At 32.5% G+C, this 18194-nt stretch overlaps 1 protein-coding gene across 1 annotated transcript; it reads left to right on the forward strand.

Moving 5' to 3' along the window:
* Positions 1–6715: 6715 nt before the first annotated feature.
* LOC125219745 (Golgi SNAP receptor complex member 1-2) lies at positions 6716–10673 on the forward strand. Its single transcript, XM_048121790.2, has 6 exons — positions 6716–7035; positions 8103–8299; positions 9398–9487; positions 9558–9629; positions 10159–10288; positions 10375–10673. Exons 1-6 carry the CDS (start codon positions 6915–6917, stop codon positions 10470–10472), a joined length of 708 nt encoding a protein of 235 aa, XP_047977747.1. The 5' UTR covers positions 6716–6914; the 3' UTR covers positions 10473–10673.
* Positions 10674–18194: the final 7521 nt, after the last annotated feature.

Below are 18194 nucleotides of genomic sequence, written 5' to 3' on the forward strand. Positions count from 1 at the left end.
TGTTTGATGATATATTTAAAGCTCAGAGACTATGAGCGAGATAAACCTATAATCTAGGGACCATATTTATAGTTCACTCTAAAAAGAAAAAGTAATTACACTAGTAGTATTAAATTGTAATCTTAAACGAATTTTAGAACTATTATTTTCCTATCTGGAAATACTAATTATGGAATTTTATCGGATACCGGTACCCGATTTTAGCCAAATTTGTTGTCCCAATATTCGCCCCACGACAAACCGGGATTACCCGATACCCGTGTCGGGTATCCCATATCCGACATTGCGAGTACCCGTACCCGACCTGGAATCCTAATAAAAAATTTGAAAATCATAATAACCGTCAATGTTCCCTAATTTACTTTATTAATATCGATGGTAAACATTGAATTGATTGAGAATAAAAGTGAGGGGACACTCTATAGCTAGTTCCGATGAGTTTTCAATTATATGTTCGTTGGAATGTAAAATGTTTTAAAAGAACTCTTAGATTATATAAAGTACTTCCACTATTCCGCCTTAATAGAGACATTTCATTTTGTTCACTCATTTTGGATATATAATAATATAAATACTCTTCTCTACATTATTATCTCATTTACTTTATTTTTTCTCCGTTCTAACTATTTATTGTTAATTTTTCAAAATGAGTGCGTGCGTATATGGCTATTATTATTTAACTATTTACTTTTTTTTTCTCAACTTTAACTATTTGAAATACCTCTATTAATATGGAACGGATGGAGTATTAAAAGATGAAATATAGCTAATACTAATAATAACGGGTATTATCGGAACTAACAGGTATACCCGTACGGGTAGTGGGTATACCTGCTACCTGCAAAACTCTAAAACACACTACCCGATCCCGCTCCGTTTCCAGTTATCGTTGGGTAGCGGGTCGAGATGGAAATTACCCATTATCCGCTACCCATTTTGTCACCCCTACTTGACATGCATTATACACGTATAAATATTTTTTTTTATCTTAGTAGATTTTGAAATATCGCACAAATAGCAAAAAAGCTGTGATATTAAGTTCTCCTTTTATAATACTACTACTCCATATACACTTTATTCGTCACATGATTTGTATCGTGTATCTAAACAGAGTCGTCAATAAAAATATTTTACTTTCCATGTTATTCTGATTTTTTCAAAAGAATTTAAACAAATTCAATGTAGTGTATGATTTAATTATATCACTCCTAATCTGAAAAGTCACATGTGGGTGTTAGTTACTAACTTTTATAATTTTTTAAAGTCCTTCGGTATCTTAAAAATGCTACTCCTAATTATCTGTAATATCTATTTCGTAAATTATTTAATGCACCACTGCGCCAGTTAAGCAAATGTAGGAGTATTAAACTAGACATTTCATATTAGGAAAATGATTTATTGATATTATGGCATTGCTGTAATAGGACTAGTAGTAATATAAATTACCTATCAATTTTAAAGCCGCTTTAAGAACACAATAAATTACCTATAAAAAATAAGTACTCCCTCCGTCCATAATTAAGAGTCTCAATTCTAAATGGCACGGAATTTAAGAAATGTTAAGAAAAATAGGTGAAAGAAAGTTAGTGGAATATGGGTCCCACTTGTATATATTAGTTTTAAATGATATGTGAGTGGAATGAGTTAGTGGAATGTGGGGTCTCTTTACCATTTATGGTAATTATGAACCGGGACTCTTATTCGTGGACGGACCAAAATGGAAAAATGAGACTCTTATTCGTGGACGGATGGAGCATATAATTAAGTGTAATATACGCTTAATTCTATCTTTGATTTAAGTCTACCTTTATGAGTATAATCTTTAATAAATTTTCTTTCCACTAAAACAATAGTAGTATAAAAATATTTGGTGTGGAGGTGTAACTCTTGGAGACTTCCGAAGTACATGGTCGTTACTTTTAAATATAAAAATCCGTACATGAGTTGTACTCTTCTTATGTTTTAAAGTTTATAATTCGACGATTTCAAAGGTTGGTAGGACCCCAATAGCCGACTTGATAATGCTTCCACATATGAAATCCATTTAGTTCAAAGCTTGTGGCTGGAATTTCGCTTATTGCCCTCAATTTTTCCTTTTAATATTCCCAACACTCCAACCTATCCCTCTCAACTCGCAACTCTCATATTTAATCTTATACAAACAATTTGGAAGAAATTAAGTATGCCCTACTACTTTTGTTCGATTTAGAAACTTCAAACTAAATACTAGTCAATTTTGGGGAGTTTGAACCTTTTGGTCATTTTAAGAGCTGGGTTTTAGCTAATTTGCTGTTTTTTCCCTTCCTCATAAGTACTAACTGATTATCAGAAGAAGAAATGTGATCATTAACAATAAAGTATAAAAGAAAATAAATTGTGAGAGTATTAAAGTTTTTGCCAAAAATTGATGTATACAAATAGCTTGGGAGTTGGAATAGTCTAAAACAAAATATGATGCATCTAACTTGATACAGATGATCAAGTATTAATTTAAATTGGATTATTTGTCTTAGGAATCATGACATATTGATACATTTTCAATTTAAACATTTTCTTTCATCGTTTTATTAAAACATCAACACCATTAAGATTTTAATGTTGAAATTATCTCAAAACATTTCTGACCAATTTTTACGTGTACACACTCAACTCTCAAGGCAATGCTGCTGTTTATGAACTGGACAATGTTACTTATTATGAAACTTCCAAAATTTTGACGAAAGCTCTCAAATTTCCTTTTCCATCTCGGTTTTCCACTTCATCATCAACATGGTCAATTTGTCTTGGTTGAACATTTCGAATGCACAGAATTACTGAAATAGTCAATATAATTAATGACACGTCGCACTAATTTTTGGTACTAGTTTTGTAATCACAAAACTGTTAAAGATGATACTGTAACTAAAACAATTATAAATTCGTTGTAATTGCTGATTAAATGCATCTTTTAAGGTAATTAAATTAAACCCGTTTAAATGTTCATTGGCTTTATTTTGTTATAAATATTTCACTGTCAGAAGTCTTCGTAAAACAATAAAAGTAGTTGCCGTATTCAATAATTTAATTTTGATTATAATCGATACCAACTTTTGATGGTGGAATTTAATAAATTGTAGTAGTATTATATATATTGAACTTGTCTGTGCTATATTTGGTGTTTCCGGGCCATAGTGTACAACGTTGACTTCAAAGTACTGCGATGGATTTTTCATAAAATAAGAGAAATGTTATTATCTTGTACTTATATTTGTTTGCTGAAAATTAAGCTGTTTGCCTTATCATTCACTATACAAGCTGTTGCGTTTCAGCGTTTCCTAAGTTTATTTCTCCGTTTAATAAATCAATTCCTATTTATGGTTTATATTTAAAAAAATAAGAAGTTCTAGATAGCCAACACTTCATTATGATCCTTATTATACGGAATATAACTATATAAGTAACTTGGAATTTGATATCCTTAGGCCATCAAATATAGGGGCCGCATATGCGACTCTATTGCAGACGAAAAATCAAGGGGTGACCGCTAAAACAGTCACAACCACGGCTCTAAGCCAAACGATGTGACCATTTTTGCGGCCCTATTTTGGGTGATGCGGCGACCGCATAGCAATTTTCTTTTTTTAAAAAAAAATTTGTTATTTATGATTTTTATTCGATTATAATGCATTTATTTATTGATAGAAAATTATTTATTTTATTTTTTAATAAAATTCGCCTATATATACCGACTCCAACAAGACACCGATGGAAGAAATTTAGGAGTGTAACAGAGGAAGTGTTAGGCATTTTTTAGTATTTTAATAATGTAGTGATTTATGGTATTTTACTTGAGTATAACATTAAAATTAAAATTGAAATTTTTTGTTGAAAATGAAACTAAAATGAGATTTGTTTTATAACAAATGTTGTGGCTAAAATATAATGAGATTTGTTGACTTAATAGTTGAAAAATAGAATTGCAAGTTGTAGCTAAAATGAGATACTCCTTATTTAGCTTCTATTGTGATGCCATTAGTACTTTTATAAAGGAGTGGTTACTATCTTAAAAGATTTTAAAAAATGTATTATTCATTATGTGTAAAAAAAATTAATCTCATTTATATGAACGATAGAATTTTAATTCACAACTAGTGAAGTAAGAGAATAAAAAAGAAAAATATGGATTAAGTATAATAAAAAAGAGAACAAATAGTAAAGCGGATCAAGATGAAAAAAAAGATTGAAACTAATTTCCGTGGACGGATAGAGTATAAACTAGTTTTACGATATTAAGTACAAATTGTATTTATATACTACTAAAAAAGAGTAGTATTAAATTATTATTCGAACTATTTAGTATAGCATATTATTACTAGTATTCGTGAGTTGAAGGCGCCCTTTGTGATTTTTCGAAGTGAAAATGTTCTTGGAATTAGAAAACTATAATTACTATTTACCCAGAATAACAACTGCATGCCACGCTCCACTAATTAGACCAACCAAAAATAAATTACTACTCATATCCAAATCAGAATCATATGTTTTCTTTACTCATTTTCATTTCCTCTGCATGCCGTACTTTTGTATGTGGAGCCGTGGAGGTGTCACAATTTTGAAATGGCAAAAACTTTGGTACGTTTGCTCCCTTCTCCCTTCTCCCTTCCTACATTCAGTGGCGGACGCAGAAAATTTTGTTAGTAGGGGCTGAATTGTGTGTGTAGAGATAGAGAATTAAGATAAAAAAAATTAATACATAATCGGACACCAAATACATAGGTCATTTTTCGATCGTTTTAGTTTATAATGATAGATGATTGTGTATTACCCCTCATATGAATGTAAAACTGTAGAAATTTTGAACCTCCGTGTTATCTGAAAAATAACATCCGTAACAAATACTAGTATAAGATATGCATTAATATTTATAAATAAAACTAGTCTAATGCATAATCAAAATGGTACCGTATATTATCTATAAAATAATATAGAGTTCTTGAATCAAATTAAATTACAAATGTATTGCATAGCATGTCTTTTGTCATATTTCCAACATAATAGTCACGTATTAATTAAATATGACAAATTAAAAAAAAATTAATTTTGCATAAAATTGGAAAAAGAAGAATAAAAGAGAACAATTGAATTATAGATTAAACTCAGTAAACAGTTATTAAATTTGCATCGATGATATGGGAAGAAAATGAATTATGATTAAAAAGAAATTTTTAGTCAAGAAGGAAATATTATTTAATTTAAAATTAACTAACCTTTTTTTAAAACTAAGTAATCAAGAAAATGAATTATGTTTAAAAAGAAACTTTCACACAAAATACACATATTTTAAGGCAATAAAATAAGTGAGACTCCGCATCACTTAAAAGAGATGACAGCTCATCACTTGTTTCAATACAATAATAATATATTAAATTTATTAAAATTGAGTCTTCTTCTTCACGCTGCACAACCGCCATTACTTATTTTCTCTGCAACTTTTTATTTCAGATTCAGTTCAGCCCATCCTACCATTTAATTTTTATAGATTTAGACCTCAGCAACATTGATTTGGCAGGGGCTTATGATTAGCTTTCGAAAATTTTGAAAATTTTAGAAGTAAAATAAAACAAAAAAAAACTTCTTGGGGAGGGCTTAAGCCCCTCACCCCCTCTTACTGTGTCCGCCACTGCCTACATTAGTCCATTACTATTGGCGGCCTCATCCCCCTCTCCTCCACTTTCTTCTATTGCCCTTACCATTGTTGATTTTTTATATTCTATTTTTTCTTTATGATTTTATTGTTTCAAATTTAAATTTTTGTAAGGCACTCGTGATAGCGCCGATTTACCTGCACTACGCGATCGGCGGATTTATCGGTGCTATTGCATGGAGTTGGAGGATAAAACCGCCGAGCCGGCCGCCCTTTGAGATAGGGTGTGTCAATTGGCGCTATTCCGTCCTTTCATTTTTTTTGAAAATGTACTCTCTGTTTTACACTATTAATATCTCATTTCTCCATTCATTTCATTCATCCATGCACTCCAATCACATACATATCTCTTCCTATTTTTTCCACACTCTACTCTAAATGAATCCCGACGATGTTAATCTTACGACTGCCTTAGGCTGCCCATGTAGGACCGTTGAAGCTTGTTTGAACCTTTTTTTAGTTTGCTTCTTGTTGTACTTTTTTCGGCATTTTAATGTCATGAAGATGTTATTATCATGTTTTTAAATCTATGTTATTTTCTATTTATATTTGATAACACAAAAATTTTATAAAAAATGAAAAATGGTGGTGAAATAAGGGTGGGAGGTTTAGAAGATAACACAAAAATTTTATATTTGCTATTTATATTTGATAACACAAAAATTTTAGAAGATAAAATGCTGACGTAACAGATAGAAAATGAGGGTGAGCAGATTTTTATGGCAGTTTATAAGACACTATAATAATGACATAAATAAAAAATAGAAAACTCATCAAATAGCTCGTTATGTGTCGATGATATAGATGCAACAAGGAGTGAATTGTGAGCGGCTCTGCTGAGAGCTCCTTGATCTTGATCTTGACCAAATATTTTGAAAATAAATTTGCCCTTGTTAACACAATTAAAACAAATTAAATATATTAATTGAATTTAATTAGTAGTCGTAGCAAGTAAAATAGGTAAATAAGCAAAACTCATTGAAAAGATGCAAGGGGTGATAATTTAAGATCACTTTTACCGTTTAATGAAAAACAGGAGAATAAAAAAATCGCTAAAACCCAACGTCGTCTTCCATTTCTGAATCAACTGCTGCTGCAGTGGTAGACACTCAACTGTCGCACACTCGGATCCGATAATCCGTTTCCTGATTATCCGATTCGGATTATTGATCCGTGCACAAGCTGTACTGACCGAGGCCGAGCGCTCTCTCGGATCCATTTCGATCCGAATATGGACGCTTTGCAGGAATCGGGTTGGGAGGAGCTCCGGAAAGAAGCTCGGAAGATCGAAGGTGATCTCGATGTCAAGCTCTCCTCTTATGCTAAGCTCGGAGCTCGCTTCACTCACGGAGGTACACTCTCTCTTCATCCTTGGCTGACATGCTGCCATTTTGATTTTTAGAAATGATTTTAAGATGTGGTTTTCGCGATTGCTGATAGTAATGCGAGGATACGCTTGTTTAGTGTATTTGCATTTGGGAAATTAAGTCTATGAATGGATGGATTTTACAACTCTGCCTATGTTATGGTGGAATAAATTGACAACAAGAAGAAAATCTGCGATCTGTGGTTCAGATCACCGTTGATTTTGATTTGTCCGTAACAATTTTAGTTTGTTTTCGCAAGCACTGCATGTGCCTGTTGGTGGACTTGTGGATGCTTGTTGATAGGGGATCTGTTTATTAGCACTCGTAGATGAGGTTTCGTCAATTTTATGTGCAATTTGGGAATTTGAGCCATAGGATTTTAGCTAAATTACTGACAGAGAAATTAAGTAATCTAACAGTGTAATGTAGGATGGAAGAATATATCGACCCTGTTCTGTTTGGCTAGATGAGAGATATTTAGAACTTCCACTTAACTGAAAATTCTAATGCCGGAAGCTATACCTGTGCAATGTTTATACATGAGCTTAATGGGCTGTATATGAGCATATAAGTTTCTGATGCATATTGCTGTGATGCGGTTTCTTCATGTTTGCTGGGCAGGTCACCCCCCCCCCCCCCCCCTGTAACTGGAGCTTAGGAAATTATTCCTGTGAAACCTATTCTCTTTGTTTGTCAGCCTAATATATAGTAGTATGTGGTAAACCTTTGTTACCCTCCCACTGTTTCCTTATCTTAGCCTTAATGAAGGTGATACCAAGTTAACTATCTTTATATTCATATAGCCTCTGGGCCTGCAATGTAGTTTGCTTGCCCATGTTACTCTATTGTGCATTTGGTGCAGCTCCTTCTGATAGAAAGACGCAGCGTTCTTGAGCATGTTTAGGAAAGTAGTGGTCTAGTGGAGCCATGTTTGGTTTTGAAGATCTTTTCCCTTTGAATAACCCATTTATTTGGGAACCATAGTTTTTTTTCCCTATAGGTAGTATAAATTCCCGCAAGGCTTGCAGTTCTTATGGTTAATGGGCTTCCAGGTAATGTAGATGCTGGTTCACCAACTCTTGGATCCAGCAGGTCATGGAAGTCTATGGAAATGGAGATTCAGTCCTTGCTAGAGAAGCTGCTTGATATAAATGATTCAATGAGTCGATGTGCTACATCTGCTGCACCTACTACTTCAGTTACACAAAAGCTTGCTAGGCACAGAGACATACTGCATGAATTTACGCAGGTAGTATGCAATCTTTTTTTTTTTCTTTCTTTGATACTTCTGATATAAAATTTGCATCCAGTAACTAGAAAAATGGTAATAGTTGTCCAGTCAGAATACTTTGTAGATAGGGCTCGTTCACTTGAAATTTAACCCTTTGTCAATTTGGTGCTACAATCACTCTCAGCAGCATTGGTATCCAGAATTCTTAAATAATTTTTGCTTCATGAAGCTTTATACTGTACTACTATAGGCCATTCATGTCATTATTATTATTATTATTATTATTATTATTATTATTATTATTATTATTATTATTATTATTATTATTATTATTATTATTATTATTATTATTATTATTATTATCTTTATACTTAGATGATGGTTTATTATGTAAATGGGTTAAATATCAGCTAAGCTGCCAGTTATGTTGCTTCATTTCTTTGAATTGTTTGTTGTCGATTTCATCCAAATTAAGCTCTCTGTTTTTCTTACACATGCAATAAAATTCTCGGTGCTTAGTTATTTTCCTGTACTTATATTCACAAATTATATGGGATATCAAAGGTTAGAATCTATCGCTTGTAGTATGAAACCAAATTTTTCTAAGACTTTTGCAGTATATATATCTTAACAAGGCTTTGTCTACCTATGTGCCTCTGCTTCTATTATATTTTTGCTATTACAATTGTGCTGCTGTCCACCTAACTCTATGACGTACTTGGAAATGCTACACAAACTCTTTTGTCTGTGAACTGCATCCTTAATGGTTTCTAAGCAGTAGAGCTCCCTAGTGGTGGAATATTCTCAAGTTGTTACCAAATGTGATGATTTCCCCTTCATATGACACACTGAAGTGGAAAAAGTTCCCTTGAAAGGCATGCTTGCATCACATATGACAACATCTTGGCTGGATATTTTTGCTGCCAGGGAGCCCTAGGTGATAAATACAGCCCACGGCATTGTTAGGATACAATCTGGCTAAAGAAAAATTAAATAAAAAACGTGTCCATGGTAGTGCAGTTGGACACATGTAATTAAAAGTTGTATCTTCTGTAGCTGCAATTTTGCTTCACTGTACACCTGTACCGAATAAGTTATCTTCGGATATTTCTGTAGGAGTTTAGGCGAATCAAGGGAAATATTAACTCCCAGAGGGAACATGCCGAACTTCTTAGTTCTGTGCGGGATGATATCAGTGAATATAAGGTGAGAGCACCTGATTTTGAATATTAACAACTTGTTGGTGCTTCTTTGAACTAAAATTGAATTTATGCAGGCCTCTGGGAGCGTCTCTCCAAGAATGCAATTACTAAGGGAGAGAGCTGCTATACATGGGAGCATGTCACATGTAAGACTTAAACTGCTGATTATTTTGTTTGCTTGGTACATATTGCAGAGAAATGTTTCTTTGTGCTATAGTGAGCTGGTGGGACCATTGGATGAGGTTGGAAATTCTGTAGTGTTTATAGAGATTTCCCTATGGAAACTATTAGATGTCCTTTATGAAGTGTCATTGCAGTATTTTCCACGAGCTCCAAGTGTGGGTATTCTTGGGGTAGTGATAATGACTAGTCCATTCTTCATTTGTCTAATTCATGATACTGGAATAGAACTCCTTGACATCAAGCAATCAGAAATTTCAAACACCCTGTTAGTTCTGCTTTCTTTGTTGCAAGGAAGTTTCAGAAAAATTTCCCCAGTGATGAAGTACGTCTTCAGCTAACTTTCTTGGTTGACTTGGTCACTCTTAGATCATTCTCCTAATTGAAATAGACAAAAATTTCTTGTTGATTTTGCCGATGTTCTTGTCATAGTTTGGCCATGACGTGCACAAATTCTATACAGCCTGTATAAGACATTTAATCTTTGATCTGCAGATTGATGATGTTATTAGTCAAGCTCAATCAACCAGAGCAGTCTTGGGCTCGCAAAGGGCCCTGTTTGGAGACGTTCAAGGAAAGGTCAAGGTACTGGGAGACAAATTTCCAGTAATTCGTGGTCTAATAGGTAATTTCTCGATAGATATTTGTCTGCTTATCTTTTATCGTGAAAACCCATTCTTGATTGTATTGTTACCTGATCCATCCTCACAGGTTCAATCAGAAAAAAACGATCAAGAGACACGCTCATCCTATCTGCTGTCATTTCTGCTTGTACGCTTTTTCTTATCATCTATTGGCTCTCAAAGTGAACAGATTTATGTCAAAATTGAGTGAGAGAGAAGAGGACTTCCATATGGATTTTCCGTTTACATGTATATTTAGTGAAGTCTATGGTGGTTTTTTTTATCAATGATTCAAATGCTCTCATTAATAGTGGAAATGCATTTCGATCACTTAAACTGCAGATGACGCAGTGTTATTAATAAGACAATGCCCACATGTTACTTTCACTTCAGGTATAAGCTCCTCTGCCTCAACCTAACATATTGAGTTCATTAAAAGTTTCTTCTTTGCCTTGTTATTACATGTCAAATCAAGAGCATTCTTTGAGATTTTAGCCTTCACATATGTAGTGTTTGGATGAGAGATTTAGATCAAAGGGCATAATTTGGTTTCACTGATTTGAATGTGGCTACTGGTTAGGGTATGAAGCTCCATATTTGGACAAAAGACATAATTACCTATTCTACTATCTCTCCTACTCTAACCTTCTTCGTGTTTTATTCTATATCCTCACATAACTCACTAAACACTCATTCATTAATCTCTGTGTCCAAAAGAAGTGTCTCAACTAACACTATAACTGGAGCTTAGATTCGTAATCACTTCCATAAATGTAAGACCCTTATTCCATTTATAACACAATCAATCAAACTAGTCATTTTAATGCATTGCATGTCATATATTTGTACATGTGGGGCACTAGCATGTGTGAATGGAAGGAAATTTGAAGCAAAACAGCATACTATTGCGATAGGGATTTACTGTGTTGGTATGGGCAGGAAAGACCTTTAGCTTTAGGTGATACTGATAAGGATCAGTAAATGATAGTTACTCCTATTTGTAAGCAAGTACAACGACAAATGTTTTAAATGCATGTGGGCTGGAGACCTAATTAATCAAATTTCACTCTTTAGAGAAATACCCAATTTCCTGTACAATAATATATACATACAATTTTTTGTTTATATAGATGCTAAAATGACCATGATCGCCACATGTAACTGGAATAGTCAATCGCAATGTGACATTTGATGTATACAACAGTTAAAGTTGGGTAAACAAACTATCAAATCCAACTCATCATGTCATGTATGATTGATATTTGATTACAAGTTCTTCAGATTGATGGATATTAAAAATATGAAATGTTGAAGAAATGAAAACATGTTGTAATTGAATGTATGACTTTATGCCCATTACTGTCACGTGGCTAATGCATCACTAAACACTTTATTGTTTTTTTCTTTTGTTGTCATTTGATAAGGGATGGGAATTTAAAAAGGTGCACGGATATACTTTTAATTAATGATCTATTTATTATGCCCTCACTTTAATCAATTGGTGGTACCATGCATGTCCTTGGCCCAAACTCTTTGCTACCTACATTTATTTTTTACCCTCTCTTATCCCTCTCTCTTCATGAATTAAATTAAAGTGTGGAATACAATATTATTATACAGTACCTGAATGTGGAAATTAGTAGGGTTTTGTTATATTTAGCTAGTGTTGACTGGGAAAACAAACAGATTGGAGTCCACTCTTGATTTAAATGTAATTTAGTGTAGATATGGTGTATGCACTGGAAAATAAGAAATTTGCTATGTCTGATGCATGAAAACATGTATGTGGTGCTGACACCATGCTCCGACTCCTCTGTGGATCCTCATAATAGAGGTTTCAGATCCCAAAATCATGCCTCTCTCACACACATAGATACATGAATATATGGGGAATCTGTATGTATAGATTTTAAAGTGAAAGGTACTTGTCGAGCTATATATATATAATGGCATGTAAATGTACACAGGAAAGATAAGCCTACTGATGAGGTTGAGATGCTAAAAACATGTTTCATTCATTAATTGCTGTCGATGTTTGCAGAAATTAAATTATTAAATACTCTATGGAGAAGGTATGAACTTATTTAGATGCACTGGCAAAAATTACGCGTGAAGACGATTTAAAAATCTTTATATAAATAATACTATACGAAAACGAATAAGAGGTGGTTAACCTAAATTTGATTTATTGTTAAATTTTCATGGCATGCATGTTTGGATGATGATTTCTAGAGAGAATGTTTTTGGTATGAGGAGAAAATGGATCACAAAATGTTAGAAGAGAGAGGGGTTGCTGGGAATGCATGTGATCCTCGATATACTTTACTTGTTCATGTTTCATTTTTTATGTTTTATACTCCTTCCGTTCCATGTTAATTGAGTTTTTTTTCTATTTTGGGAAGTTTCAAGATAATTGAGTCATTTTTATTTTTTGCCTTCTATTTCTGGCAAAAAGTAACTTTCTTTTTTACTTTACTCTTTCTTTATCTCTCTTACTTTATTCACCATCCATTTAACACACTATTCTCATGCCGAAAAGAAATGCATCAACTAAAAGGAACGGAGAGAGTAATTTCTAGTAATGAAATGATATAATGTATTGTAACATAAAAAAAATAGAAGTTGACTAATTTTGGTGGACAGACAAAGATTAATTAAAAAAAAAAAAGATTTTTAGGAGACATACGTAAGTATGATTTTTTTATTTATTTTATGGGAAGCAATTTTCCCTCCTCAGATAGTATTTTTGGGTATGACTGTAATCAGTACATCGGAGATACGCACACACTATATGTTTGAACTTTGAAGTGAGGACTGATTCCTAATCTATAGTTTTAAGTACTAGTATTACCTTTTTTTCCTTTTAGAATCAGATTTAGGTGTAAATTTAAAATCCACTCTCATAACTTATAGTAAATGTCTAGTTTTTATAAAAAAAAAGTGTTCAAACTAAATTGAAAGTGAAGAGATTGGATTGGACACACTTTGCATAGAATTCAAGGACACTCTTGAATCTTGATACTAATTCCTCAACATATCATGTAGTCGTCCAGTAGTTGATCTGCCGGTTGACAGACTAATTGATTTCCACTATTGCCAAATCAACTAGTTGGTTGAACTTGATACGTTATTCAATTAGCTAAAACTACTCATTCCGTTTTTAAAAAATAATTTTATTCATGGATGCTACGAGTTTCAGCATATAATAGGTAAATTAAGAGAAAGAAAAATTGAAATAAATAAATAAAATAAGATAAAGAAAGAAAATGAGACCAATTTTAATGGACATACCAAAATACTAAGAGGAAGAGGAAGTACTTAATTTGTTAAGTAGTAACTGACTTTCATGCAAATTTTGCCAAAATCCAAAGTCATAGGTTGATTCACTTAAAATTACATAAATTTCACATTCTTTACGATATATGGAATTTTTACAAGTGCACTTATTCATCAACACTCAGGGTTTGTTTAACATAATTATTATTATTTTTTTCAAATCAGATTTTTCCTATGATCCTTTTTTTTTTCTTACATCATTTATTTGTTTTAAATCCAAATCAATCAAGCTTTTTTTCTTTTTTGTTTGCCTATGTTTTTTTAGTTAGTTACAAATCATCAATAACAATTCTTCATTTATCTTTGAGGTCATGATAACTCAAACTCATGACTTGTGAAGATAAAGACTCTTTCCTTTTTGGTCTGTCCCATAAAAATAGAAACTTTGTATTTAAGGAAATGTATTTCCCACCTTAATAAGATGTGACCAATTTTCCACTAACACACTTTTCTTTCTATTTCTCTCTTACTTTACCAATTTTGCACTAAAACCCGTGTTGTTTCTAAAGTTCCTAATTTTAGAGGAAGAAGGGAGTAAGTCATTTGGTAATTTTTAAATATAGCATATTTTATTTATGATTACTAATTCTATGATAATACAACAATATTTTTACATGAACAAAATATTAATCTAACAATATATTAATATTAGTATGTCATTAGTATCTAATTAGATACTACTTGCAGCTGATTTTATATTAAGGTGCTCTCATCTCGGGCTCCTGTAATTAAATTACTTAACTCATTATTTCTTCACTGAAATATCTAAAACTTGACATAAATCAAAATTTTCACAAAGTTAGGGTTTTTTAGAAAGTCATAAGTTAAGAATATTTTTTAGAGTTAAGGACACAAAATAGGATTAATGCTAAATATATTTATCATAGTCGGGAAGCACTGCATGCATGCATTGCTATTTTCCACTATTTTTGGTTGTAATTAAACAACTAAAATGAGCAGCGGTAGCAGAAAATAATGTAAAGACAAATTGCTGTACAGTAATGAAAAGATATCCATGTTTTCAGCTTTCACTGACAATTTCGTATCTGTGTGTCTGATCGATCAGTCAAATCACAAAAATTAAATAAATAAATAAAAAGTACTACTCATATGCTGCATGGAACACCGTTTCAAATGCCTATTGATATGCATTTCATTTCATTTTACGTTATTTAACTTTTCAGAAATATAGAAACTAACCTTTGCTTTTGGTATGAAAGATGGCCCTCGAAAAAATTGATCCATCATTATTAAATAAATACTTTTATCTCCATTCTCAGGAAATTTCATGGATTGCTTGAAATTTGAACTTATAACTCATAAGGATTGCTTGAAGAATATTTGGTCCACACACATAGTGAAATTGGGTTTTTAGGATCGAGGTCAGGTATGCGGATCGGAAGTTAGACTAGATACTCGAATAGTGATTCAGGATGGATATCGAATTGGGTTCGGGTATCTAAGGGATACTTGATTGAACATCCCAAATAAAAAAAAAAATTATAGTACTGGCATTTTTGTGTTCATCTTTGCAAATATTTCCCACACCTTTTTCTCCATGTCTTTTATCTTGTTTAGTAACACTTGATAGCAATATTGTCAACACAATATTCGAGTGTTAAGCCTGGAATAAGTTAAAAGTCTGAAGGTCTATAATATGAAGAAATCGACTAGAGAAGAAGAAGCAAGTCATGAACATTAGCTTCAAAGGTATACCTTCCCTTATTACACCAGCTAACGACCTACTAAGTTAACAAAGCATGCCAACTCAGCCATCTACTGGGATGTTGTTGATAGTCCAATGAGGGCTCTTCCACCTGTTGACTTCGATTGTTGTGGACATGTAGAATGACCTAGATTTGATTTATAATATGAATAATATCAAGAGTCCAGGAAATCAATGCTCCTAGAATTCTCTCTATTTAAAATGATGTCAATATAATTTTTTTCAAGTATTTGCTGCTCTAGTTTATCTAAAACCAACCCAAAAATTTTGTAGCTTGAATAGTGTTTGAGGTCTTATTGGAGTACTTAGAGATTTTATTGTAGTCTTAGTGCATAGTATGATACTCTACATACCTCTAATGGTTGATTATTGTTATCTATCCAAACATTTACCAAACTGATCAGGCATGCATAACGAATGAACGAACGAGCATTTAGCTTCGAATACGCAAACAACAAAATATCTTGTTTTCGATGAACGCTTGGTAACGTAACTTCACGATCTATCATCTTGTTCTTGCTAAAGAATATACATATAACATCATGACAAAGTGTATCATTTACAAATTAATAAATTATACTTAGTTAAATACGTGGTAGAGATCGCACCAAAATAATCAATTGATCAACCTATCTCTCTCTCCCAAAAAGGCCTATCAATCGGCCATGGCCGATGACACATGGGCCCTATCGTGTAATTTTTTTTTTATTTTTTAAAAAGTTATTTGAAACGATCTGTATATACCCCATACCCCATTATTTACATTCACCCCTTCATTCTCACTCTATACTTCTTTCTTTTATTATCTTTTTTATTAAATGTATGATGTTTCTTTTGTTTTAAACTTAAGTATGTATGTTTATAATTTATTTGTCTTGAATTTATTTTTATTTGTTATTTTATCTCATTTTATTTGATACCAATAGTTAAAAATAAAATATAGAAATAATACTGATGTGGAAATGAAATGGAAAGTTGGATAGACCCTGAAATAGACCCTTTCATTATAGCGAGATAGGGTGAAATGGTGACGTGGAAATAGGAAAAAAAGATAGGCCCTTGAGATGGGCATATCCATTGCTAATGGTCTTAAGATGATCTCTACCACAAATAATGTGATTAATTTCGTATCATCCATCACTCAAATTAAGATCAAATAGGATCAACGTTACAAATTGTTTGTTTCCTTTAATAGGATGCCTACACTATACATATGGACAAATATAACCCTACAAACACATAGTAGAAGATTTAATTAAGAGTAGAAGTATATGCATATAAGAATAGTAAATTGGGAAACGAGAAAAGAGGGGTGTATGATGTATGTGGAAAAGGCGATGCTCTTAACTGCGAAAATAACTGGTGAATAATGAGGCCCATGCACACGTCCTTTTCTCACTCCCTCTCCCCCACATCTGCCGCATCATCTGCAATTGCATCCTCTCTCTCTCTTTCTCACACACACACACACACAATGGCAATGCCGACCATGTATTTAATTACATCTATATATATGTACAATCGACAACTTGTACATATAAATTGGAAATACTATATAACGCCATCTTTTATTAAATCAATGAACCATATAGGAAGAGGATCGGGTGGAAATTACAAATCTACAGAATCATTTTTAGCTCTATGATCATAAAAATCTACAATAGATGCATCTCTTAATGGATTGATGCAATACCAGAGTTTGAATCCCATAAGAAGTAATAAAAAAATATTTTTATCTTAATCATTGATTTTGTGTGCCTATCCGTATTTACTTTTCATTTATCCATTCATCTCTTCAACACATATATGCATGTTTGTTCATCTCTTGTTATATGTTTGTGCTTCGCTCATTCACTCACATTCACACACCCTCAAATAATACTACTAATAATTAGTATAAATAATTGAAACATATTGATGGATTAATGCAATACCAAAATTCAAATTTCAGAATGAGCAAAAATTCTAATTCGAATTCAAATTTTATTTATTCATATATGGTTCATTGATTTAATATGTTTATTTGTTCATCCCTTGTTAAAAGTCCGTTCATTCCTCCCTCACACATATACTATTTAAGTCTGTGTAAATAATTAAAACAATTTAATTTAAATATTCTAAATTAGTGGTATCCTTTAATTTTGACCTATTTTTATTAGAGTGAATGTTTAGAGAGTAACAATCTGAATATTCCAATCCAACTCAAAACCCGAAGATGGCGAAGGTAGAAACATTTTTTTTTTACAGCAAATTTTGACTTCTATTCTTGTTCAATTGCAAATATTGGATACGCATCTTATTAATATATTATTGGACATAGTACAATTTACTTTGGATAAGATAAGACATTAAGATTTAGGGAAACACAAGTAATGTCTGAAAACAATTGGAACACCGGTCATTACACATGGGTTTTCCGATGAAAGTAATTAATGATTTTTGGGAGATGCATAATTTTAGCTTTTCATATTTAGAATAACTAGCTCTTAATACCTACTAGTATTTCTTTTCTCTTTTCCACGTGCACGAGTGTAACACGTGCTTTATAGACACCTCCATGTAACAAGGTATATACAAGAATGGTTCTAGAATCTAATAATAAGATGAGCTGAAAAAATAAGCTCTTGATCACATTAAATTTGTACATATCAAGATGTTTCGATGTTCAGATAAGTTATGCCTGCGGAACTTCAGTATATAAAATTTGACGAACTATTTGGGCTAGTCTATAAATTTCAGGCTATACCGACGTCCTTAATCATATACTGATAATATAATTGTTACGCCAGGTGAACGTCATTTCAGGTGGACGCGTGCGTTGCATATTTTGGTGATATATTAATTTT

Source organism: Salvia hispanica, chromosome 1 (genome assembly GCF_029641045.1).
Source record: "Salvia hispanica isolate PSC_SH4W2 chromosome 1, Shi_PSC_v1, whole genome shotgun sequence".
NCBI lineage: Eukaryota > Viridiplantae > Streptophyta > Magnoliopsida > Lamiales > Lamiaceae > Salvia > Salvia hispanica.

Bases quoted from the DNA above. Each gene is read 5' to 3' on its own strand.
- LOC125219745 (XM_048121790.2), top strand. From the start codon at position 6,915: ATGGACGCTTTGCAGGAATCGGGTTGGGAGGAGCTCCGGAAAGAAGCT. The intron at 9,488-9,557 runs GTGAGAGCACCT...GAATTTATGCAG, and splicing joins ATGATATCAGTGAATATAAG to GCCTCTGGGAGCGTCTCTCC. The intron at 9,630-10,158 runs GTAAGACTTAAA...TTTGATCTGCAG, and splicing joins TACATGGGAGCATGTCACAT to ATTGATGATGTTATTAGTCA.